The sequence below is a fragment of the Cetorhinus maximus genome, chromosome 21 (assembly GCF_964194155.1).
Source record: "Cetorhinus maximus chromosome 21, sCetMax3.hap1.1, whole genome shotgun sequence".
Taxonomy (NCBI): Eukaryota; Metazoa; Chordata; class Chondrichthyes; order Lamniformes; family Cetorhinidae; genus Cetorhinus; species Cetorhinus maximus.
Window position 1 is genome coordinate 10,990,086 of NC_135899.1, and position 24,299 is coordinate 11,014,384.

A 24,299-nucleotide genomic window follows, 5' to 3' on the forward strand; every position below is an offset into this window, starting at 1 on the left:
AGTCTGCGTTTGGTCTCTCCAACGGAGAGGAAACCGCATTGGAAGCAGCGAATGCAGTAGACTAAATTGAGGGAAGTGCAAGTGCAAGAAAGTGCAAGACATCTCGGGGGATTGTGGGGCTGGCGGGGATTACAGAGGTGGGAGGGGAGAGGCCATGGAGGGATTGAAGCAAGGCTGAGACTTGAAACAATCCAAAATAAAAAGCTCTAAAATGTCGCTAATATTCTGTTGCCTGTGAACGTGGTGGAAGTGGAGATGATCAATGTTTTCAAAAAGGAGTTGGATGGACATTTGAGAGAAATCAACTAGCGAGAGTCTACAGGGGTTGAAAGGGGGGGGGAGGGGGAATGAATTTCTCTTACAGAAGGCTGGCACGAGTTAGATGGGCTGAATGGACTCCTTCAGTAGATTAATGATTCTAATACATTGAGGGGCCTGGGGGAATGCCACGGAAACCAATCCCTTCAAAACAGAGAAAGGGCTTTTCATTTCTTTTACCTGATGAATGTTGTAAAATTCAGCTTTGGCTCTATCTTAACCAAGGCAATGTCATAATCATAAAACTCCTGGATGCCCATCTCCGTCTTTCCAGTCAGGTTGTAGCCGGGGTGTTTTAACACACTCTTTATCTTCAGCTCGGTTCTCTTAGTGTAAGACCCTGTGTAAGGCCAGAGAGAGACATTAAACCACAAGATTCTTTTAGAGGAGATTTTTTTTTTCATTCTTTCATGGGATGTGTCATCACTGGCAAGGCCAACATTTGTTGCCCACCCTTAAATGCTCTTGAGCTGTGTGGCTTGCTTGGGCCATGTCAGAAGGCAGTTAAGAGTCAACCACGTTTCTGTGGTTCTGGAGTCACATGTAGGCCAGACCAGGGAAGGACGGCAGATTTCCTTCCCTAAAGGGCATTAGTGAACCAGATGGGGTTTTACAACAGTCAACAATAGGTGTCATCATCACCATTGCTGAGAGTAGTTTTCAATTCCAGATTAATTAATATAATTTAAATTTCACCAGCTGCCAGGGTGAGATTTGAACCCATGGCTCCAGAGCATTCACGTAGTCCTCTGGATTATTGGTCCAATTGCCTCACCACAATGCCACCATCTCCCTTTAATGTTATGCTTGATGTTAAGCTTGAGGCCCTGTCAGCCCTCACGTGCAGATGTGAAAGATCTCACGGCCACTATTTTGAAGAAGATTTCTCCCCGGTGCCCTGGGCCACTATTCCAACCAACATCACTTTTTTAAAAAGCAGGTTATCTGATCATTTATTCCAATCCTGTTATATTGGAGCTTGCTGTCCTCAAATTGGCTGCCACGTTTCCCTGCACCACACACTTCAGAAGCTCTTCATTGGCTTTAAAACCCTTTGTGAGGTCCTGAGGTCAGGAAAGGCACAACGTAATACTATGTGTGTGAAACATTGTTCCAGCAAATCCCATGAAGAATGGGATGGAGGTGTAGAGATGACTGAGTTGAGGCATTGGATGGATGGCTTGTGTTGTAGTCAATGGGATAAAGGCTGGCTGGGTTTTATAATGACCGGGCTGCTCTCTGCATCATGTTCCCAACCTAGTCCCGCTAAAAAGCAAAAAAAGGGTTCAACTTTTACCAACAGTAACGGCCTTTCTGTCAGCGTCTCCCTCAGTCAGTTCTTCGAAGCAATGAGCTGCTGTTAGGATCCACTCATCAGCCACAATGGATCCAGAACATCGAAAATTCTGTGGAGCAGATAGTCAATTTAAACCCAACTGACGGCCCGAAACCAATAGCCTTCCTCGCTTTTCACCTCGGGGTCCTGGGATCACTCCCAGCCACACTGATGAATACCTCCTCTCTCTCATAACTGTCTCTCCAGCCTCTGCTCATTCACAGCTCCACTGCCCACATGCTAGCCCTCACCAAGTCCCACCCAGCCATCCCCCCTCCCCTCACAACCCCCCCCCCCCCCCCCCCCCGCATCCCAACACAAAACACACACACACACCGTGCTCATTGTCCTACACCGGCTCCTGATGCTTTTCAATTCACACCCTTTTAAATCCTATCATGGCCTCACCCATCCGTATCTCTGTGTCCTCTGAGTTTGCCTTTATGGGGCCCCTTTTGCATGCCCTACCTCATTGTCCATGGGACTGATCCTGTCACAGGCCAGCTAGGTGATTCTGCCCCCATTGCCCTCCCACTGCTGGGTTTCTACCTTGGTGACTTTGTGGGTTGGATGTCAGGATCCTTAATCCCTGTGGTCCCTAAAATCCTTCTCTCTGTATCTCCCTCTTTCCCCTCTCCATGTATGTATCTCTCTGTCTCTGTCTGTCACTTTCTGTGTGTTTGTTTCTCTCCCTGAATTTCTCATTATTCCTCACCCTGTGTGTATGTATCTCTCTCTCTCTGTCTTTCTATTTTCCTCTCTATCTCCCTCTCTCCACCTCTCCATGTGTGTGTGTATATCTCTCCATGCCTCTTTCTCTCTCATCCTGTGATTGTGTGTGTATGTATGCCTTGTGCTCTCTCCCTGTCACTTTCTTGCTCTCCTGCTCTGTGTAGGAGTGTGTGTGTGTGCGTGTGTATGTCTCTTCCTCACTCTCTGTCTCGCTCTGTGTCCGTCTCTGCATGTGTGTGTGTGTCTCTCTCACTGTGTCGCTATGTCTGTGTGTGTGCGGGCGTCTTTCTCTCCCTGTGCATATGTATGTGCATGAGTCTCTCTGCGTTTCTGTGCATGTGTTTGTCCCTGTCTCTCTATGTCTGTGTGTGTACATGTGTGGTGTTTGTCTCTCTCTTTGCATCTCCGCCCACGTGTGTTTGTATGTGTCTCTCTGTGTATGTCTGTACATGTATCTCTCTCTTGCTCTCTCTGTCTCTGCCTTTATGTGAGTGTCTTTCTTTCCCTGTGTATGTGCATGTGTGTCTCTGTGTGTGTGTCTGTGTATATGTATATGCGTGTCTCTATGTGTGTGTATCTGTGTCTGCCTCTCCATATATGTCTGTGTGTGTGTGTGTGTGTGTGTGTGTCATGAAGCTATTAATGTTTATAATATTTTGGAAAATATTTTTTTAAAACAGAGGTTTGGTCTGCGGGTATGTCTTAATTGGATTAAAGCCAGCTAGTCTGGGTGATTTGACATGTGCTAGTTTCAGATGTGAACAGAGAGGTAAAGTGTATTTGCATTTTTTGAATACAGCATTCAAGAAGTGGGGTGAAAACTTGACATCTTTCTAACAGCTACCAAGCAATATGTTTATACTATTAATAAAATTGGTACAGTGAATGGGGTTTCATTGTTAAAAGGTAAAGTTCAAAGAGACTGGTGATACAATGAGAATTAACATTCAATGGGGCTGGTAAATATAACTTCAGTAGTTTTCGGGTGTGCAGGCAAAGGCAATGTAAGATCAAAAGGCAGCTACAAGCCTCCAACCGTCGTGTGCGGCTGCATCAAGCTGTGCATAGACAGTTGGTACACAAACACCAAGGCCAGAATTTTTCTATCGGCGAGTTGGGGGCGGGGCCCGCTCGCCGACGCGAAACTGACGCGGGATGACGTCAGGAGGAACCCTCGACGTCATCCTGCCTCATTTAAATCTTCAGGAAGGCGGGGGAACAGCGCAATCAGCTGTCCGCCCGCAGACCTGTCAATGGCCAATTGAGGCCATTGACAGGATAATTAAGCCAATTAAACGCCCTGCCCATCCAACCTTAAGGCTGGCGGGCAGGCCAGGAGCCCCAGCGGGCTTCTGATAATACATGAAACCTCATCCACTGGCGGGATGAGGTTTAATGTCTGATTCAAAAAACTTTAATAAAGTTTTCGTGACATTTATTATCATGTCCCATCTTGTGTGACATTGTCACATGAGGGGACAATGTTAATAATTTTTTTATTTTTCTATTTTTGATGTTTATAAAACTTTCAGTGCTCTCCCTGAGACAGCACTTAGTCGCATGCACGAAAAAGCGCACTTTGAAAGTTGGGGAATCCCTCCCACCCCTGCACAGGAAGCGCATAGCGCTGGGCGGGCCGGCCCACTCAAAATGGCGGCGGGGCCCGTTTCGGTGGCGGCGATCGGCTGCCCACCCGCCGCCGAGCCAGTGGGACCCGCCCGCCCATCAAGAGCAAAATTCTACCCCAAGTGTCACTACGTGCTGAGGTTCTACCTGTACCCAGTGTTGCGAAGGATGGGTCTGGCCACGCTGCCGCGGAACGCTCCAAGTAGTTGGACCGTGCCGTACCACCTGTCCCTCGTGGAAAAATTTATGCAGAGAAACACCTTTGACCACAAGTCCATCAGGCAGTGGTCGGCACGTAACGTCTTAGAGGCCCTGTGGGAAAAGGAGATGGTGGATCCTGTGGGATGGTTCCCCGAGCAGACTGTCAAAGTCGTTTGGCAGAATGCCTCATCGCCAGAACTTTCCAACAAGCACCAAGATGTAGCTTGGCTGGTGGTGAGAAAGGCCTTACCCGTCAGATCCTTCCAGCACGCCAGGAGTCTCAACCCCTCTGCACGTTGCCCTCGAGGTGGCTGTGGTGGGGACGAGACCGTTGTTCACCTCCTTGTGGATTGTGGCTTTGTGAAGAAGGTCTGGAGAGAGATGCAGTGGTTTTTGCCGAAGTTCATCCTGAGCAGTTCTGTGCACAGGACTCTATGCTCTACGGGCTGTTCCCAGAGACAAACACCGAGACAAACATCAACTGCAGCTGGAGGATCATCAACTCAGTGAAAGACACTCTTTGGTCTGCCCGAAACTTGTTGGTCTTCCAGAGCGAAGAGTTGTCCCCAACCGAGTGTTGCAGACTGGCACATTCCAAGGTCCAGGACTACGTGCTGAGGGACGCACTAAAGCTTGGGGCAGCCGCCGCAAAGGCGCAATGGGGAAAGGTCGCTGTCTTAAGACCTTTCTGCCACAATGCAATGAGGGGCTGGAAATTGTATGGACTCCTCGGGCTGTATGACTCACAATGAATGTATGCATAAATGTATTATAATTGTATTGAAGCACCTCAGAGTGCAACAGGATGTATGTCGATAACTCCAATACCATTGCACTGTCTGACTGTCTGTAATGACCATATTGAAATGACTGTAATATTCATTGATTGTATTGAAGCACCTCGTGATCCATGTGAAAAAGTTGAATATGATTGCACTTTTTGTGATGGCCACTTAGAAATATTTTGTAATGTTCTGCCAGATATTTTATGAATAAAGTATCTTTGTTCAAAAAAAAACTGGTCCAACTGGCTCCACAGTGAAAAGAACCTCAGTCTGTATTTGTAAGGTGAAAATACTTTGCTTGGTGTTTGGTTAAGTCTATGAGTTGCTGTTGACTTAATGGAGATTAGTTTGGGAATTTGTTAGAAGTTATGATAATAGTAATTTGTAGCCATGTGTATATATATTTTAACTTGTGTAAATTAATAAAATGTTTCATTTAGTCTAATGTAAAACCTGGAAAACTAGTGGTCTGATTCCTGAGTTTAGAGTCACATCGCAAACATAACACTTAAAATTATTGATTATGACAGTTGTTTAAAGATTCTCTCTGGAGTTTTTAAATAACTGCACTTTACCAACTGCATGGGTCATAACTGTGTGTGTGTGTATGCGTGTGTGTGTGATGTCTCTGTGTATGTCCCTCCTTATGTGTGTGTGTGTGTGTGTGTGTGTGTGTATGGTGTCTCTGTGTATGTCCCTCCTTATGTGTATGTGTGTGTGTGTGTGTGTGTGTATGGTGTCTCTGTGTATGTCCCTCCTTATGTGTGTGTGTGTGTGTGTGTGTGTATGGTGTCTCTGTGTATGTCCCTCCTTATGTGTGTGTGTGTGTGTGTGTGTGTATGGTGTCTCTGTGTATGTCCCTCCTTATGTGCGTGTGTGTGTATCTGTAAGTAAACATCTCTCTTTCTCAAACAAAAACAGAATTACCTGGAAAAACTCAGCAGGTCTGGCAGCATCGGCGGAGAAGAAAAGAGTTGACGTTTTGAGTCCTCATGACCCTTCGGCAGAACTGAGTAAAAAATTTTTACTCAGTTCTGCCGAAGGGTCATGAGGACTCGAAACGTCAACTCTTTTCTTCTCCGCTGATGCTGCCAGACCTGCTGAGTTTTTCCAGGTAATTCTGTTTTTGTTTTGGATTTCCAGCATCCACAGTAGTTTTTTGTTTTTATCTCTCTCTCTCTCTGTCTTTTTATCTTTTCCTCTCTCCCCCACCTCTACAGACTCAAGTCATTGAGCCAGGGGCTGAATGGATAATAAGCGAGTCACAGACGTAGAGATGTATCGCAAGAACTCACTGGCTTTCCAGTGCTGATAATTTCTGCATACCACGGATAGGAACTCTGATCACTTTCAATTAAACTTTTGTTTGCAAAGCCACACAGGTTTCCAACTGAAGTAAGATCTGGAAAATAAAATGCATTTCGTTAAACTTGGGCGCTGTATAACAAAGGAAGATCATCATTGGGAGAGGCTGGGGGCAAATGTTACATCTGTTGTCTAATGGTCCCCTGGTGAAGGGAAAAAGAAAGAATGAGATAGCAAATCTACATTAAATGACTGGTCGGTAACAGTGCTTTGGTTTCCATGGAACCTTCTGCCCGCTGAGTGGGTAATTTTGTAGTGGTGAAGACGCCGGTTTATGAATGAATGAGTGTTGACAACTGACTTTCTGCATTAAATCACTTGCCCAGCTCATGAATATTGCTGAAAAGAGAGACATGCTGCTGAAGCGTTTTGTCTTGCACTCATCAGGACAAATGCAAGAATGCCAAATTTCAAACTATCACCTAACGTATACCACGGGAGAAAAAGGGTGCCGATTGGTTGACAAGTTGATTCTAATTGACCGAGGCATTGCCATGGCAAAAGCAATAGAGAATTATAGGCTCCCTGAGCTCCAGTGTAATTCAAAAAAGGCACAAGGCTTGAACATATCCCTTTTGTTTGCAGAGAGTGAGTCCCTCTCCTGCATATGAACGTATGTCACTTATAGGAAGCATGCATGAGCCATGTTACGAGCTCCACTGATTATCTTAAATTGGTTGTTAGTGAAGCTATTAGCGCACTCGGGATTGTTCAGCAAGTGCTGCCCAATTGTGGAATCACATCTCCTGTAGTAGAAATTGTTGTGATCTTTTTGAAATTTGGCATTCTTGCATTTGTCCTGATGAGTGCAAGACAAAAAGATTCAGCAACATGTCTCTCTTTTCAGCAATATTCAAGTTCTGTACTAGCGAGCTCATGAATTAATTTGTACAGAATTAAGAGGGTAGGGAACACAAGTGTGGCTTTTATTTCCTTGGGGAAAGAAGAGTGAGGGCTAATCTGGTCGAGATGTTTAAAATGATGAAAGGAAGTAAGGGCTAGATGCAGGGAAATTATTCTCACTGGTGAGGGAATCAAGGCCAAAGAGAAATAAGATAAAAATTAGTTTTAGCACATTCAGGGAGAAATTAGGAATCAGAAAGGGTAGTAGAGAGCAAGGGATTCTCCCCACCTCCCCAATGCTACCCACCCCGCCCCCCACCCCCCCCCCCCCCCCCCCCCCCCCACCCCACCCCAAACCAAAAGACTGTGGGGGCTAGGAGTTAATTGAGGCTTTCAAAACTGAGGTCGATAGATTTTTGTCGATAAGGGTATTGAGGGCAATGGAACAGAGATGGGCGAATGCAGCTAAGGGACAGATTAGCTATGATCAAATTGAATGGCAGAACAGATCCGAGGGGCTAATGGCCTCCTCCTGTTCTTATGTTGCTTCAGAACAAATCCCGAGAGTCAAACTAAACTGACAAATAACTGGAGGGACAGTTCTTAGACAAATCTCAGTCCAGGAGACTGAAGGGTAGATGTTCCAATTACATACAAGTGCTTAACTCCTGTGTGCTCCTATCATATGTGCGCTGTGTACAGGCATGAGCAACTGCAACTTACATTTACATAGTACCTTTAATGTAGTAAAACATCCCAAGGCACCTCAGCAGACAGAGTTTGACACTGAGCCGCATGAGGAGATATTAGGGCAGATGACTACAAGCTTGGTCAAAGAGGTAGGTTTTTAAGGAGTGCTTTGAAGGAGGAAAGAGGTGGAGAGACAGAGAGATTTAGGGAGCAAATTCCAGAGCTTAGCTGCCAATGGTAAAGCATTTAAAATCAGGGATGCTCAAGAGGTCAGAATTGGTGGAGTGCAGAGATCTCAGAGAGTTGTAGAGCTGGACTAAGGGGTGCAAGGACATGAAGGGATTTGGACACCAAAATGAGAATTTTAAATTTGAGACACTGTCGGACAAGGAACCAATCAAAGTTAAGTAGATTTGTGTGCCAATCTGATGTATCAAGATTGTTAAGTGATTATAGAAAAATGATGAAAGTAACAACTTCATAATTAACAATGATGTAGAACATTTAGAGAGGAATAGGGCAACAATTTCACTGAAAATATTGGAGCTGTGATCAATTGAGGCACTTTCATTACCATTACCCCACATGCGAAGAAGTTTAGCTGAAGGTGGCAGATTGGTGGCAGATGCAGTTTAAGCTGGGTAAATGTGAGGTGGCACATGCAGGGAGGAAGAACAAGGAATGCTTCCGTACATTTAATGGAACAATTTTCAGGGCTCCGAAAACAGAATTGCACATCAATGCAAGGACAAGTAGAGAAAACCTTGGGAAGACCGATAAATAGAGTCGTGGAGATGAGTAAATGAATAATGGTGAATTTATACCAAATAGTGGTTTGGCCACAGGCACAGAATGATGTACAGTTTTGGAACCCCTGTTGGGCAAAGGATACTAAAGTCAATAGGTCTAGCCAGATGGAAAGACTTGAGATATTAGGTTCTTCAGGAGCAGAAATTTTATACTGATAATGTTCTTGTTAAGCACTTTGAAATGTTTTGCCAAGTTAAAGGAGACATATAATATAAATGTAAGTTGCTGTTGGAGTAGAGAAGGCTAAGGAAAGAGTTTTTTTAAACTATAAAAACTTTGACAGAGTAAATAACGCAGACTATTTTAGCTGGTGGCCAAGGTTTCTCAATTTAAAACAGTCACTTGAGAGAGTAAAATCTCCTTTCCCAAGGAGGCTGTTGGAGCCGGGAATGCTTTGCCATAGGGAATGCTTGAGGCAGAGAGCATTCCATCTGCAAAAGGACAGGTGGATAAATATTTAAATCAGAGAAAGATAGGGAATATATAGAGAGAGAACAGGGCAGTGGGATTAGTTTGGGATTGATACAAGGCTATAGGGAGAGAATAGGACAGTGGGATTAGTTTGAGGTTAATACAGGGCTTTGGGGAGAGAATGGGATAGTGTGATGTTTGGAATTTTTACAAAGCTATAGGCAGAGAGCAGGGCAGTGGGATTAGTTTGGGATTGATACAGGGCTCTGGGGAGAGAGCAGGGCATTGGGATTAGCCTGGGATTTACGCAGGGTTGGGGGAGAGAACGTGACAGTGGTTTTAGTTTGGGATCGATACAAGGCTATAGGGAGAGAGCAGGGAAGTGGAATTAGTGAGATTGATACAGGGCTCTGGGGAGAGAGTGGAGCAGTGGGATTAGTTTGGGGTTCATACAAGGTTCTGGGGAGAGGGTAGGGCATGGGGATTAGTTTGGGGTTGATACAGGGCTACAGTGAGAGAATGGGACAGTGGGGTTAGTTTGGGATTGGTATAGAGATATGAGGAGAGAATGGGATAGTGGGATGTTCAGGAATGATACAGGGCTATGGGGAGAGAACAGGGCAATGGGATTAGTTTGGGATTGATACAGAGCTATAAGGAAAAGGTGGGGCATTGGGATTGGTTTGGGATTGATACAAGAATATGGGGAGAGAGTGGGGCAGTGGGATTGGTTGGAATTGATAGAGGGCTATAGGGAAAGAGTGGGGCAGTGGGATTGGTTTGGGATTGATATAAGACTATGGGGAGGGAGTGGGGCAGTGGGGTTAGTTTGGGATTGCTCTGAGAAAGATCCAGCACAGACATAATGGGCTGAATAGGCTCTGTAGTCTAAACCTCTACTGTTTGATCACAATTTTACTAGGAGGGCTGTACCCTAAAAGGCTTGGAAGAGTTAGCAGACAAACACTCAACACACTCACATGGTGTTCCTCTGTCTGCTGCGTCAATGCAGCCATTGTCCTGTTTACATTCAATAGACAGAGCAAGTTTGATCAATATGTTCAAAGAAGGATCTTAAAAGAGAAGGAGATGGTGAGGTGGAGAGGTTTAGGGAGGGAACGCAGGAGGTTAGGAAGAAGCAAGGCGGCTGAGGGCATTTCTGGAGTCTTGTTTCCTGCATCCCCTTGGCCATTGAGGTGGATTTGGTGAATTGAGGCTCCCTGGTCAAAACATAGCCAGACCTCTCTTACCCAGCATTGAGTTAAATACACTCGTTAGATCGTCCTTTTGCAGGAAAAACGCATGATTCTCATTATTCTTTTTGGACGCAATTGAGTTGATCTCCACTCTGTCGGTTTTGCTGCCAAGCCCAAACACGTAGACATCTACAAGAGAATTGGACACTTCCTGAGCAAGGGAGTTCACTTTGACAGAAAGTCATGTCGGGCTGGCAGCGATCTAGGTTAAAGTTGCCCCCACCCCACAACCCCCCAGTTTGTTGGGTGTTTGTTTTTATTGAAGCTAGAATGTTGACCAGGTTGGGTCATCTTGGAGTTCACATCAAAGAGAGCCCGTGTCCACCTCCACCAGTGCAGCACTGTCTCACTGTCCACACTTAGTTGACAGCGTAGAGCACATGGAGCGAGGCCACAACCTTCCAACCCAGAGGCTACCCATTGAGCCAAGCAGACCACCTCCGTTCAGAGTGGCCAGCCTGTACTGTACCCACTGGACATGGTAGATGTTGGACCTATGTTGGACCATAGCTCTCCTCAAATTTGATGGGTTTTCCTCCCTTTAAGCCTACTTTTGCTCTAGATTAATCGATAAGGGATTAATTGGTATGGTTAATCCATTACTCCATTATCATTGCAACAGGATAGTCTGAGGGGAGCTGGATGGACCATGGCTTTATCCCATCCACAACGTCCTGTGTCCCTGTAACCACAGCTCTTATATGAAGCATGTTAGCATGGCTTTCTGCTTTTGTGTGCTTTTTGTTTGCTTCTCATTTTTAGCTGACACCCCTGGCTAGTAACAATGCAGAAAGAAAAGCCAATTGTCTAAACTCGCCCCTGTGAGTACACAGTACTGAGCATGATGGCATGGTGAGGCGAGTGACATGGCATAAGAAATGGTGTCGTCACAAACCGGAGATAGTATTACACTAGGTTTCCAGTGGAATGGAAAATATTCCTGGTAGGACGTTGCTGTTGCATCTCCTTGGAAAACATTGGGAAGTTGTGGAAGGATTTGCCAGCCAACAATCAGTCTGGCAGTGTGGCATAGTCATTATTTTTATACATAGAATCATAGAATTATAGAATAGTTACAACACAAAAAGAGGACATTCGGCCCATCGTGTCCATGCTGGCTCTCTGCAAGGTCATATCATCTAGTGTCATTCCCCTGCCCTTTCCTCACTGTCCTGCAAATTCTTCCTCTTCAGATAACGATCCAATTCTCTTTTGAAAGCCCTGATTGAATCTGCCTCCATCCAAACACTCCGGGTGGGATTTTCCGGCCTCGCCCACTGCCAGGATGGTCCGGTCCCGCCGAAAGTCAATGAACTTTCGGCTGGGCCGCCAAATTTCCCATGGCTGGTCCCACCACGACGGGGCTGGAAAATCCTGGCCTCAGGCAATGCATTCCAGATGCTAAACAGTCACTGCGTGAAATAGTTTTCCATGCCACGCCATTGCTTCTTTTGCCAATTACCATAAATCTGTGTCTTTTGGTTCTCGATCCTTCCCTCAATGGGAACAGTTTCTCTCTATCGGCTCTGTCCAGACCCCTCATGATTTTGAATTCCTCTATCGAATCTCCTCTCAACCTTCTCTCCCCCAAGGGGAACAGCCCCAGCTTCTCCAAACTTTCTACATCATTAAAGTGCCTCACCCTTGGAACCATTCTCGTCAATCTTTTCTACACTCTCTCTAATGCCTTCACATCCTTCCGAAAGTGCGGTGCTCAGAATTGGACACGCTGCTCTAGTCGAGGCCAATCTGTGTTTTAACATAACTTCCTGCTTTTGAGCTCTAGGCCTGTACTTATAAAGTCCAGGATCCCGTATGCTTTACTAAACACTTTCTCAACCTGTCCTGCCACCTTCAATGACTTATGCACAAACACATCCAGGGTCCCTCTGCTCCTGCATCCCCTTTAGAATTGTACCTTTTATTTTATATTTTGTCTCCGTGTTCATTCTACCAAAATGAATCACTTCACACTCCTCTGCATTAAATTTCGTCTGCCTTGTTTCCCCCATTCCACCAGCCTGTCTATGCCCTCTTGAAGGCTATCACCATACGTCTCACAGTTGACAATACTTCCAAGTTTTGTATCAACTGCAATTTTTAAAATGGTGCCCCCTACAGCCAAGTCTAGGTCTTCAGTTTAGATCAAGGAAAGTAGGAGTCCCAATACTGACCCCTGGGGAACACCACTATAAACCTTCCTCCAGCCCCAAAAGTGATCTTCACAATCTTCCCTTCGAGAATGGGGGGAGTTAGTGGGAGGATTCTCTGGCTGACTAACAATACAACCAGCTGCAATATGAGCATTCCTTCCAGTAACCGTCTCTATACCAGCCGATGGGAGGAGGTTAGTCCTAGGCAGCCAGAGGGTTTCATGGGCTCCCATGACTCATACAATTTAGGGTGGCCCCTCCATCAGACCAGATTCTGAGGTGGGGGTCAGAATTGTAAAGATTCTTCCTCTCAAGCTCCTCGACTCAATGTTTTAATGTCAAACGGTTCTTTATGTCAAAATAAGGGGGAGGGGAAGTTCAGGACAACGCTCCCTAATGCCCTCCACCACTATGGGCCTCTTAGAAGTGGTACAACTGTAGGATTGTCCTTACCGAGGAAATCTTCTCGAGAGTTCTCGATGTCCAAGAATCTCCGAATGAGATCCATCATCGGCTTGGGGCTTCCTCCCACGTTGCTTCTCCCTGGAAAATAGACAAAAGCCCTCAGTTTGCTTGTTAAGAATAAGAAGTTGGAGATTGGATGGTAGTTTACAAGGAGAGAGGGGTCAAGGGTTGGTTTTTTGATGGCCAATTTAAGGAGAGAGGGACAACATTAAAAGAGAGAAACATTTTCAATATTACCTAAAATGGGGACCAGGATGGGACATTTGATGATCAGCAGTTTAGTAGGAATAGGATCAAGGCACAGGAGGTGGGTCTGACCCTCCAACAGTGCAGCACACCCTCAGTACTGACCCTCTGACAGTGCAGCACACCCTCAGTGCTGACCCTCCAACAGTGCAGCACACCCTCAGTACTGACCCTCCAACAGTGCAGCACACCCTCAGTACTGACCCTCTGACAGTGCAGCACACCCTCAGTACTGACACGCCGACAGTACAGCACACCCTCAGTACTGACTCTCTGACAGTGCAGCACTCCCTGAGTGCTGACCCTCTGACAGTGCAGCACTCCCTCAGTACTGACCCTCCAACAGTGCAGCACACCTTCAGTACTGACCCTCTGACAGTGCAGCACACCCTCAGTACTGACCCTCTGACAGTGCAGCACTCCCTCAGTACAGACCCTGTGACAGTGCAGCACTCCCTCAGTGCTGACCCTCTGACAGTTCAGCACTCCTTCAGTACTGACTTCCTGACAGTGCAGTACTCCCTCAGCATAGATGCCCCCAAGTGTGGAGCACTTCCCCTCTGTAGTTACACCCGCAACAGTGTGCAGTCCTTCAGTACTGCCCCTCCAACAGTGCCACGCTCTCTCAGTACTGCCCATCCAACAATGTATAACTCCCTCAGTACTGATCCTCCGACAGTGTGCACTCCCTCAGTACTGCCCCCCTGACAGTTCAGCACTCCCTCAGTACTGCCCCGTTCAACATTGCAGCCCCGGTACTAACACTCTGAAAGTGCAGTGCTCCATCAGCACTCACCCTCCAACAGTGCAGCGCTCCCTCAGTACTGACCCTCCGGCAGTTCAGCGCTTCCTCAGTACTGATCCTCCGACAGTGCAGCGCTCCCTCAGTACTGACCCTCCTACAGTGCAGCGCTCCCTCAGTACTGACCCTCTGCAAGTGCAGTGCTCCCTCAGTACTGACCCTCCGACAGTTCAGTGCTCCCTCAGTACCGACCCTCTGCAAGTGCAGCGCTCCCTCAGTACTGACCCTCTGAAAGTGCAGCGCTCCATTAGCACTCACCCTCCAATAGTACAGCACTCCCTCAGTACTGGCCCTCCAACGGCGCAGCCCCCCCCTCAGTACTGACCATCCGACAGTGCAGCGCTCCCTCAGTACTGGCCCTCCAACAGCGCAGCCCCCTCTCAATACTGACCATCCGACAGAGCAGCACTCCCTCAGTACTGACCATCCGACAGTGCAGCACTCCCTCAGTACTGACCCTTCGACAGCACAGCACTCCCTCAGTACTGATTCCTCAATAGTACAACAGCCCCTCAATGTAGGCAATGTGCCATGCTGGATTATGTGCTGAATTGGGCTTGAACCCATGACACTCTGGCTCAGAGCTAGGCCTGTTGCCCACTGAATCACACCTTGAAAGGACGGTCAATCTGTGAAGGTGTTGGGAGAGAAGGAGTTGGTGGACGGGCTAGGAGGTGATGAAGAGGAAGTTTAATTCGACAAATGAAGATGTGTGGAGGTGGAGGAAGGCTGTGTTATTAGAGATGAAGAGGGAATAGAGAGGAAAATTCAGAGATGTAAGTTGAGGGTGTGGTTGGAGGCTCAACACAAGAACACAAGAGTTCGGAGAAGGAGCAGACCATTTGGCCTATGGAGCCTGCCCCACCATTCAATAAGATCATGGTTAATCTTGGACTTCAACTCCACCTTCCCACCCACTCCCCATTTCCCTTGATTCCCTGACACTCAAAATCTTTCTATCCCGGCCTTAAATGTATTCAATGATGGAGCATCCACAACCTACTGGGGTAGAGAATTTCAAAGATTCACAACCGTTTGAATGAAGAAATTTCTCCTCATCTCAGTCCTAAGTGATCAGCCCCTTATCCTGAGATTGTGCTGTGGTATTTTCGATTTCCCGACCAACAGTAACAGCCAATCAGTGTCCACCCTGAAGCCCCTTCAGAATTTTGTATGTTTCAATGAGATCGCCTCTCATTCTCCTAAACTCCAAAGAACATGGATCCAAATTTTTCTTTATTCGTTCATGGGATGTGGGCTTCGCTGGCTGGGCCAGCATTTATTGCCCATCCCTAGTTGTCTTTGAGAAGATGGTGGTGAGCTGCCTTCTTGAACCGCTGCATTCCATGTGATATAGGTACACCCAAAGTGCTGTGAGGGAAGGAGTTCCAGGATTTTGACCCAGCGACAGTGAAGGAATGGCGATATATTTCCAAGTCAGGATGGTGAGTGACTTGGAGGGGAACCTCCAGGTGGTGGAGTTCCCATATATCTGCTGCCCCTGTCCTTCTAGGTCCTTCTGGGTTTGGAAGGTGCTATCTAAGGAGCCTTGGTGAATTCCTGCAGTGCATCTTGTAGATGCTACACACTGCTGCTACTATGCATCAGTGGTGGAGGGAGTGAATGTTTGTGGATGTGGTGCCAATCAAGCGGGCTGTTTTGTCCTGGATGGTGTCAAGCTTCTTGAGTGTTGTTGGAGCAGCACTCACCCAGGCAAGTGGGGAGTATCCCATCACACTCCTGACTTGTGCTTTGTAGATGGTGGACAGGCTTTGGGGAGTCAGGAGGTGAGTTACTCGTCACATGATTCCTAGCCTCTGACCTGCTCTTGTAGCCATGGTATTTATATGGCTAGTCCAGTTCAGTTTCTGGTCAATGGTAACCCCAGGATGATGATTGTGGGGGATTCAGTGATGGTAATGCCATTGAACATCAAGAGGTGATGGTTGGATTCTCTTGTTGGAGATGGTCATTGCCTGACACTTTGGTGGTGCGAATGTTACTTGCCATTTGTCAGCCCAAGCCTGGATATTGTCCAGGTCTTGCTGCATATGGACATGGACTGCTTCAGTATTTGAGGTGAATGGTGCTGAACATTGTGCAATCATCAGTGAACATCCCCACTTCTGACCTTATGATAGAAGAAAGGTCATGATGAAGCAGCTGAAGATGGTTGGGCCTAGGACACTTACCCTGAGGAACGCTAGCCTCTCTACATAGGTCAACCCCCTCATCCCAGGTACCAGTTTAGTGAACCTTCGTTGTATCGTCTCCAATGCAAGTATATCCTTTCTTAAATATGGAGGACAAAACTGTGCAAACTTTTCCAGATGTCATCTCACTAAAGCCCTGTACAATTGTAGCAAGGCTTCTTTACTAAAGGATGAAAGATTTACTTTCATAAGTTACAGCCTTTTCTTGTATCACAGGTAAGGTTCTAGAAGTGCTGTGGCTTAAACAACAGAACTCAAGTGGATGGGGTGCAGCCCAGTTGCAACTCTACGGGGCATTGGTGAGACTGCACCTAGAGTGCTGTGTACCATTATGGTCACCTTACTTAAGGGAGATATACTTATGTTAAAAGCAGTTCAGGGAAGGTTTACTAGGCTGATTTCTGGGATGATGGGGTTGTCTTATGAGGAAAGCTTGAGCCTGTTGGGCCTATACCCATTGGAGTTTAGAAGAATGAGAGGTGATCTTATTGAAACATATCCTGAGAGGACGTGACAGTGTGAATGCTGAGAGGATGTTTTTCCTCGTGGGGGAGACTAGAACCAGGAGACACAGTTGAAGAATAAGGGGTCTCCCATTTAAGGCCGAGATGAGGAGGATTTTTTTTTCTCTCTCAGAGGGACATTAGCCCTTCAGAATCCTCTTTCCCCCAGAGAGCAGTGGAGGCTGGGTCATTGAATACTATTCAAGGCCAGGTTAGATTTTTGATCTACAAGGAAGTCAAGGGTTATGATGGGGGGGGGGGTAGGTAGGCATGTGGAGACAAGGCCACAATCAGGTCAGCCATGACCTTACTGAATTACGGAGCAGACCCGATGGGCTGAATGGCCTACTCTTGCTCTTCTTACGTTCGTATGTTTAGCCCAGCATTGAGTAGTGTGAGGAAATGTTGGCAGAGACAGATTTTGCAAACAGAGAGGACGTAGAAGGTCCATCTGAGGCGGAAGCGGGCCAGCAAGTAAGGGTCAGGGCTTCCACTTACCATCAGTAAATAACATGATGACATGTCGCACTTCCTTCCACTCAGACAGCTTAACCTTCATTGAAGCCTTCTTCAGAACCATCATCTCAAAAACAGTTTTAAAAGCTCCGGTCATGTTTGTTCCTGCATCGCTGTGCTTTGTAATATCTAGGGGATAGATTGAAAGGGTTAATCGGACAATATGTTTCTAGGATGGAAGATCATGGGGCTCCCACTCTGAATTTGAACATTAAAGCCGGTCCCACTCTCCCAGTGCAGTACTCAGGGAGTGCAGCACAGTCAGAGGTGCCACCTTTCAGATAAGACTTCAAATGGGGGCATTATAGGGAGGGCAGAACAAGGAGGCACAGCCTTAAAATTAAAGCTGGGGCATTGTACTGGTGTGGCCCAGCGATCTAAGGCATTAAGTTAAAGGTTCCAGTCTCTGAGGGGATGTGGGTTTGGATCCCACTGGTGCCAGACTTTCAGTTGTTTCTCTATTAGCTTTGGATGGACAAGTGGCAGCTGAAATTTAGTGCAGTAAAGTGAACAGCATTTCTTTGAGGGAAGATGGCGGTGTAATGGTAATGTTGCTGGACCTAGTAATCCAGAGGCCCAGGCTAATACTCTGGGGGGATATGGGCTCAAATCCCAAGTGCAGCTGATGGATGGAATTTAAATTCAATTAATAAAATCTGGAATTGAAAGGAAAAATGCATCTGGCGCCCTTACCCTGTTCTGGCCTACATATGATACCAGAGCCACAGCAATGCAGTTGACTCAGTTCAAGGACAAAATGAACAAGGAATGCCAGCAACTCACACACCCCATGAAAGAATTTTTTAAAAAAATTAAGGGGTGATTCCTTAGGGACACAAAGGGTTATGGAAATCTGGAACGCTCTCCTATGATGGAGCTGATTGAAAATGGTAGATTTTGGTTGGGTAAGAGTTATGAAGCGATACTGAAACAGGATGGAAAATGAAGTTGCAGTACCCACGATACTTTCCTGTAGTGGGACAGACACAAGGGACTGAATGGCCTTCTCCTGTCTTCTTTGGGAGATATTAAGGGAACAGCCCTTTATTAGGAGGGGCGCAAGACTTGAGAAGATGGTGGAACAAAAAATTAACTTTAAAAAATCCACATAGAGCAAATGGCTTTCCCCTGAATATTTAATAATTATCAAGCACTATGAACATAGTAAAACATTCAAAGGCATCTCACAGGAGTGGTCATCATACAAAATGTGACACTGAGCCACATACGGAGACATTAGGTCAGATGAACAAAAGCTCGGTCAAAAGAGTTGGGCTTTAAGGAATGTCTTAAAGGAGGAAAGAGAGGCAGAGAGCTTTCGGGATGGAATTCCAGAGCTTGGAGCCTCGGCAGATAAAGGCATGACCGCCAATGGTGGAGTGATTAAAATCAGGGAGGCTTGAGAGGCCAAAAATGGAGGAGTGCAGACATCTCAGAAGGCTGTGGGGGCTGGAAGGGATCAGAGATGGGGAGGCGGGGATGAGGTCATGGAGGGATTTGAAAACCAAGACTGAGAATTTTGTCAGACCAGGAGGAAATGATGGGAAATATTCACCTACCTTCATATTTAAGATCAGTCAGCGCGAAAGCAACATATTCTGAGAAGCCCGACTCAACGTGACCGATATTGACGACTATTTGTGACCGGGAACCAAAGGTCGCCACTCCGTAATTGACCGCAACATCAAATCGACTGATCTGTGAAATGTGAGGAGAAGAAATAGATTTCACCAAAGTTAAATTAGTTGCAAAACCCTCAACTCTCAGGAAACAACAACACAAGGGGAGTGAAAATTGACCATTCAGTCCGTCAATCAGCCCAGCCCTGTGCAGTGACCATACAGGGACTTGAACCCATCACCTAGGCTGGCCCTCCCGGTTTGCAGTACTGAGGGGGTGCTGCATTGTCAGAGGCATCGTCTTTTGAGTAAGGCATTAAGCCGAGGGTCCATCTGCCCGCCAAGGTTGAAAGTAAAAGATCCCATAGCACTATTTCAAAGAAGAGCAGGGGGCTACTCTCCCATATTCCTCAGTCAACATCACTAAAAACAGGCTGTCTGGTTATTATCACATTATCATTTGTGGGATCTTGCTGTGTGCGAATTGGCCACTGTGTTTGTTGTTCCCTTCAACAAGCCACCCTGCTCTGAAGAAGGGCCGTACAGACTCAAAACATCAACTCTTTTTTTCTCACTCCACAGATGCTGAGTTTTTCCAGCATTTTCTGTTTCTATAACAAGCTGCTCTTGGTGGTCAGTCCATAACATTACAGGGTGTTGCATTACGGAGCAACTTGGTCCCAGAGTCTCAGACAGACTACATACACCTAATGTTCCCCACTATCCAGGGAGGTTGGTTGCTCAATGTTCATTGGACAACTGAAAGAATTGGGTTTCAGCCTTCGTTCAGTGGGTGGCACTCTTGTCTCTGAGTCAGATGGTTCTGGGTTCCAGAGACGTAAACACAAAGATCAACGCTGTCACTCCCAGTGCAGTGCTGAGGGAATGTTGCACTGTTGAAGGTACTGTCTTTCCTCTCAGGTGGACATTATTGACCTCATGGCACTATTTCGAAGCATGGAGTTCTCCCTGGTGTCCTGGTCAATATTTATCACACAACCAAAATCACAAAAATCAGGGTATCTTGGCCTTATCTTTGTTGTTGTTTGTGGGAACTTGCTGTGTGCAAATTTAAATGCTGCAATTGCAACAGTATCAACATTCTGGAAATACTTCTTCAGCTGTAGAGCATGCTGGGACACACTATAGGAATGAAAGCCTTTTCTTCTCACATGCACACACTGGACAGAGGGCAGAACTGTTCCTTCCTTCGGATGTGGGCATCACTGGCTAGGCCAGAATTTGCTTCTATCTCTATTTGCCCTTCAGAAGGTGGTGGTGAGCTGCCTTATTGAATCAATGCAGTCCATGTGGTATAGGTACACCCACAGTGCCGTTATGGAGGGAATTCCTGGATTTTGATCCAGAGACGGTGAAGGAAGGGCGATATATTTCCAAGTCGGGATGATGAGTGGCTTGGAGGGGAACTTCCAGGTGGTGGTGTTCCCATATGTCTGCCCTCGTCCTTCTAGGTGATAGAATTCATGAATTTGGAAGGTACTGTTGGAGGAGCCTTGGTGAGTTGCAGCAGAGCATCTTGTAGATGGTACACACTGCTGCCACTGTGCATCGTTGGTGGAGGGGGCAAATGTTGAAGGTAGTGGATGGAGTGCCACTCAAGTGGGCTGCTTTGCCCTGGATGGTGTTGAGCTTCTTGGGCATTGTTGGAGCCGCACTCATCCAGGCAAGCGGAGAGTATTCCATCACACTCCTGACTTGTGCCTTGTAGCTGATGGACAGGCTGCTGTTGAGTGTTAGAGTGAGTCGGACACAGTGCCATTGCAGGAAGGGACAGCCTCGAGTCAGGCAGCTCACCGAAGCTCTTGCTTACCATGTCAGTAAAGTTGGTCACAGCGTATATGGCTTCGTGAAAATCCTTTTCCTCAATGCTTCCAGATACATCCAGGAGAATGTAAATGTGAAGTTTCTGACCTTGAGCCACTGAGAGCTTCCTGCCAGTGGTACCTGGGGAATGTAAGAAAGGTTTATCAGATATTTATGTCCAGGCTTAGACTCCTTCATAATACTTACTCTACTTAACATAGATATATATCACACGAGCAGAACTCTCCCAGTGGGTCTCTCATACTGCAGGATATTCACCAAGGGTAATTATAACATTAGAAGCAAAACTACTGTACAGGGGGCATGGGTTTCCCAGTATCCATCCCACTCCTTCTACCCTATTCTCTCATATTCCGGTCCAACCTCTCTCTTCCAATCCTCTCCTATGCTATTCTCTCTGCACCTTTTGGCTGTCAGCTGGGAACCCCAGTTGTTAGCCCTGTTGCCTCTTGGTCAGCAGGGTGTGGATTCAACACCCCTCCCAGGTTGATGAACCTAAGAATTAGGAGCAGGAAGAGGCCATTCTGCCCCTTGAGCCTGCTGCACCATTTGATGAGATCATGGCTGATCTGACTGTGGACTCAACTCCACTTTCCTGACTGTCCCCCATTACCTTTGACTCCCTTGTCGATCAAAAATCTGTCTAACTCAGCCTTGAATATATTCAATGACATAGCCTCCACTGCTCTCTGGGGAAGAGAATTCCAAACGCTCATGTCCCTCAGAGAATAAATTCCTCCTCATCTCTATCTTAAATGGGAGACCCCTTATTGTGAAACTGTGACCCCTAATTCTAGATTCCCCCAAGAGGGTAAACGTCCTCTCAGCATCCACTGTGTCAAGTCCCCTCAGGGTATGTCCAGATAACTTGCTGAACCTGCATGCTAACCTTTAATGATTCATGTACAAGGATACAGAACTCGGTACCAGAACGCTGATGCTGCCAATGCAGTACTGAAGGAATGCTACACTGTCAGAAGTGTTGTCTTTCAGATAAGACATTGCTCTCTGCTCTCTGCCGTCTGCTCTCCAAGGTGGATGCGAAAGATTCAACAGCACTATTTCGAAGAAGAGCAGGCGGGTTATCACTTGTGTCCTGGACAATACTTATCCCTCAATCAACATCAAGAAAACAGATTATCTAGTCATTCCCATGTCTGCCTTCTTGAACCGCTGCAGTCCACGTGGTGTAGGTACACCCACAGTGCTGTCACGGAGGGAGTTCCAGGAGTTCGACCCAGCCACAGTGAAGGAACAGCGATCTACTTCCAAGTCATGATGGTGAGTGGCCTGGAGGGGAACTTCCAGGTGGTGATGTTCCCATGTGTCTGCTGCTCTTGTCCTTCTAGATGGTAGTAGTCGTGTTTTTGGAAGGTGCGCGTTGGTGAATTCCTGCAGTGCATTTTGTAGATGCTACACACTGCTGCTACTGTGCATCGGTGGTGGAGGGAGTGAATGTTTGTGGATGGGGTGCCAATCAAGCGGGCCGCTTTGTCCTGGATGGTGTCAAGCTTCTTGAGTGTTGTTGGAGCTGCACCCATCCAGGCAAGTGGGGAGTATCCCACCACACTGGTGGACAGACTCTGGGGAGTCAGGAGGTGGGTTACTCGTTGCAGGATTCCTAGCCTCTGTCCTGCTCTGTAGCCACAGTATTTATATAGCTAGTCCAGTTTAGTTTCTGGTCAATGGTAATCCCCCAAGGTGTTGATAGTGGGGGATTCAGTGATAGTAATGCCATTAAATGTCAATGTGTGCTGGTTAGATTGTCTCTTGTTGGAGATGATTATTGCCTGGCACTTGTGTGGCCCGAATGTTACTTGCCACTTGTCAGCTCAAGCCTGGATATTGTCCAGGTCTTGCTGCATTTGGACATAGACTGCTTCAGTATCTGAGGTGTTGCAAGTGGTGCTGAACATTGAGCAATCATCGGTGAACATCCCCACTTCTGACCTTATGATGGAAGGAATGTCATTGATGAAACAGCTGAAGATGTTTGGATATAGGACACTACCCTGAGGACCTCCTGCAGCCATTTCCAGATTGACCTCCAGTGACCACAACCATCCTTCTTTGTGCTAGGTATGACGATTGTTATTTGTAGGAGTTTCCTGCGTGCAAATTGGCTGCCATGTTTCCTGTATTACAGAAGTGCTTTATTGGCTGTAAAGCGTGTTGAAATCTCCTGTGGCCGTGACAGGCACTATATAAATGCAAGTCTTTCCTTTCTCCTCTTCTATCTTACCCGTCCTTATATTCTATGCTATTCTATCCATTATAGTCCTATCCTTTTGTCTCAATATGTCTACCTATGTACACTGTGAATATGAAGCCATTCTTAGATCTTTCCCACATCCATTGTCTCTAATCCTGATTTGTACTGTCTGCACAATTTGACCAGTTCCCAGCAACGACAACTCTTGTTTATATCACGACTTTAACTGAATGAAACATCCCAAGGTGCTTCACAGGAGCATTCTAAAACAAGGTATTAAACTGAGGCACGTAAGGAGATATTAGTTCAGATGGCCAAAGGCTTGGTCAAAGAGGACAGTTTTAAGGAGCGTCTTTAAGGAGGAAAATGAGGTAAAGAGGCGGAGGGATGCAGGGATGGAATTTCAGAGCCCAGGGCCTAGACAATCAATGGCGGAGTGATTTAAATCAAGGAAACTCAAGGGGACAGAATTAGAGGAGCGCAGATATTTTGTCGGGTTGTGGGGCTGGAGGAGATCACTGACGTGGGGGGAGGGGGCTGGGGAAAGGCCATGGATGGATCCAAAATCAAGATGAGAATTTTAAAATCAAGGCATTGCTTGACCGGGAGCCAGTGTAGATCAGTGAGCACAGGGGTGATGGGGTACGGGACTTAATGCGAGCTAAGACATGGACAGCAATGTCTTGGACGGCCTCGAGTTTACGTTGGGTAGAATGTAGGAGATCGGCTAGGATTGCATTGGAATAGTCAAGTCTAGAGGTGAAGAAGGCAGGAATGAGGGTTTCAGCAGCTGGTAAGCTGAGACGGGGTTGAAGTAGAGCGATGTTACACAGGTGGAAATAGGCAGTCTTAGAGGTGGTGCGAATATGAAGTCGAAAACTCATCTCAAAATCAAATGTGACACTGACACTGCGAACAGACTGGCTTCATGTCAGGTTGCTGCCAGAGAGAGGGATGGAGTCGGGAGCTCGGGCATCTCTGTAACGTCACCCGTCTCAGCCACCTGCTGCTGAAACTCTTCCCTGAGCCTTTGTTAGATTTAGACCCGCCTACTCCCAGGAATCCCTTGGCCCAAATCGCTTTATGGAGGAGCTTGGGCAGTAGTCTCTCTCAGCAAGGCTTAAAACATCAAGGCTCGCAAGCTGCTGCGCCTGCGATGAAATGTCGATAATCAAACAGAATCACTCACCGCTTTTCTTCACAACCTTAGACTCACTCAGAAACCGTGAAAATGAGGCTGAGAAATGAGAGGCCACTTCTTCCGGCAAGTCAAAGGAATGCTTGTCTGAAATGAGAGAAATGTCACGTTAAAATGGGGTCAAGGGGAAGATAGGAACAGGAGGAGAGCATTC

At 46.6% G+C, this 24,299-nt stretch overlaps 1 protein-coding gene across 1 annotated transcript in view; it reads right to left on the bottom strand.

The window, feature by feature from the left end:
* The window catches only part of LOC144695655 (complement factor B-like), a 57,693-nt gene that overhangs the window by 21,109 nt on the left and 12,285 nt on the right, over positions 1 to 24,299 (bottom strand). The window contains exons 5-13 of the mRNA XM_078566579.1: positions 24,137 to 24,232; positions 20,722 to 20,855; positions 18,831 to 18,969; positions 17,254 to 17,400; positions 12,980 to 13,069; positions 10,368 to 10,502; positions 6,294 to 6,400; positions 1,616 to 1,724; positions 499 to 658 (exon numbers count right to left, since the gene is read on the bottom strand). Coding sequence (XP_078422705.1) covers positions 499 to 658; positions 1,616 to 1,724; positions 6,294 to 6,400; positions 10,368 to 10,502; positions 12,980 to 13,069; positions 17,254 to 17,400; positions 18,831 to 18,969; positions 20,722 to 20,855; positions 24,137 to 24,232 — 1,117 coding nt within the window. The remainder of the gene's footprint in view (positions 1 to 498; positions 659 to 1,615; positions 1,725 to 6,293; positions 6,401 to 10,367; positions 10,503 to 12,979; positions 13,070 to 17,253; positions 17,401 to 18,830; positions 18,970 to 20,721; positions 20,856 to 24,136; positions 24,233 to 24,299) is intronic.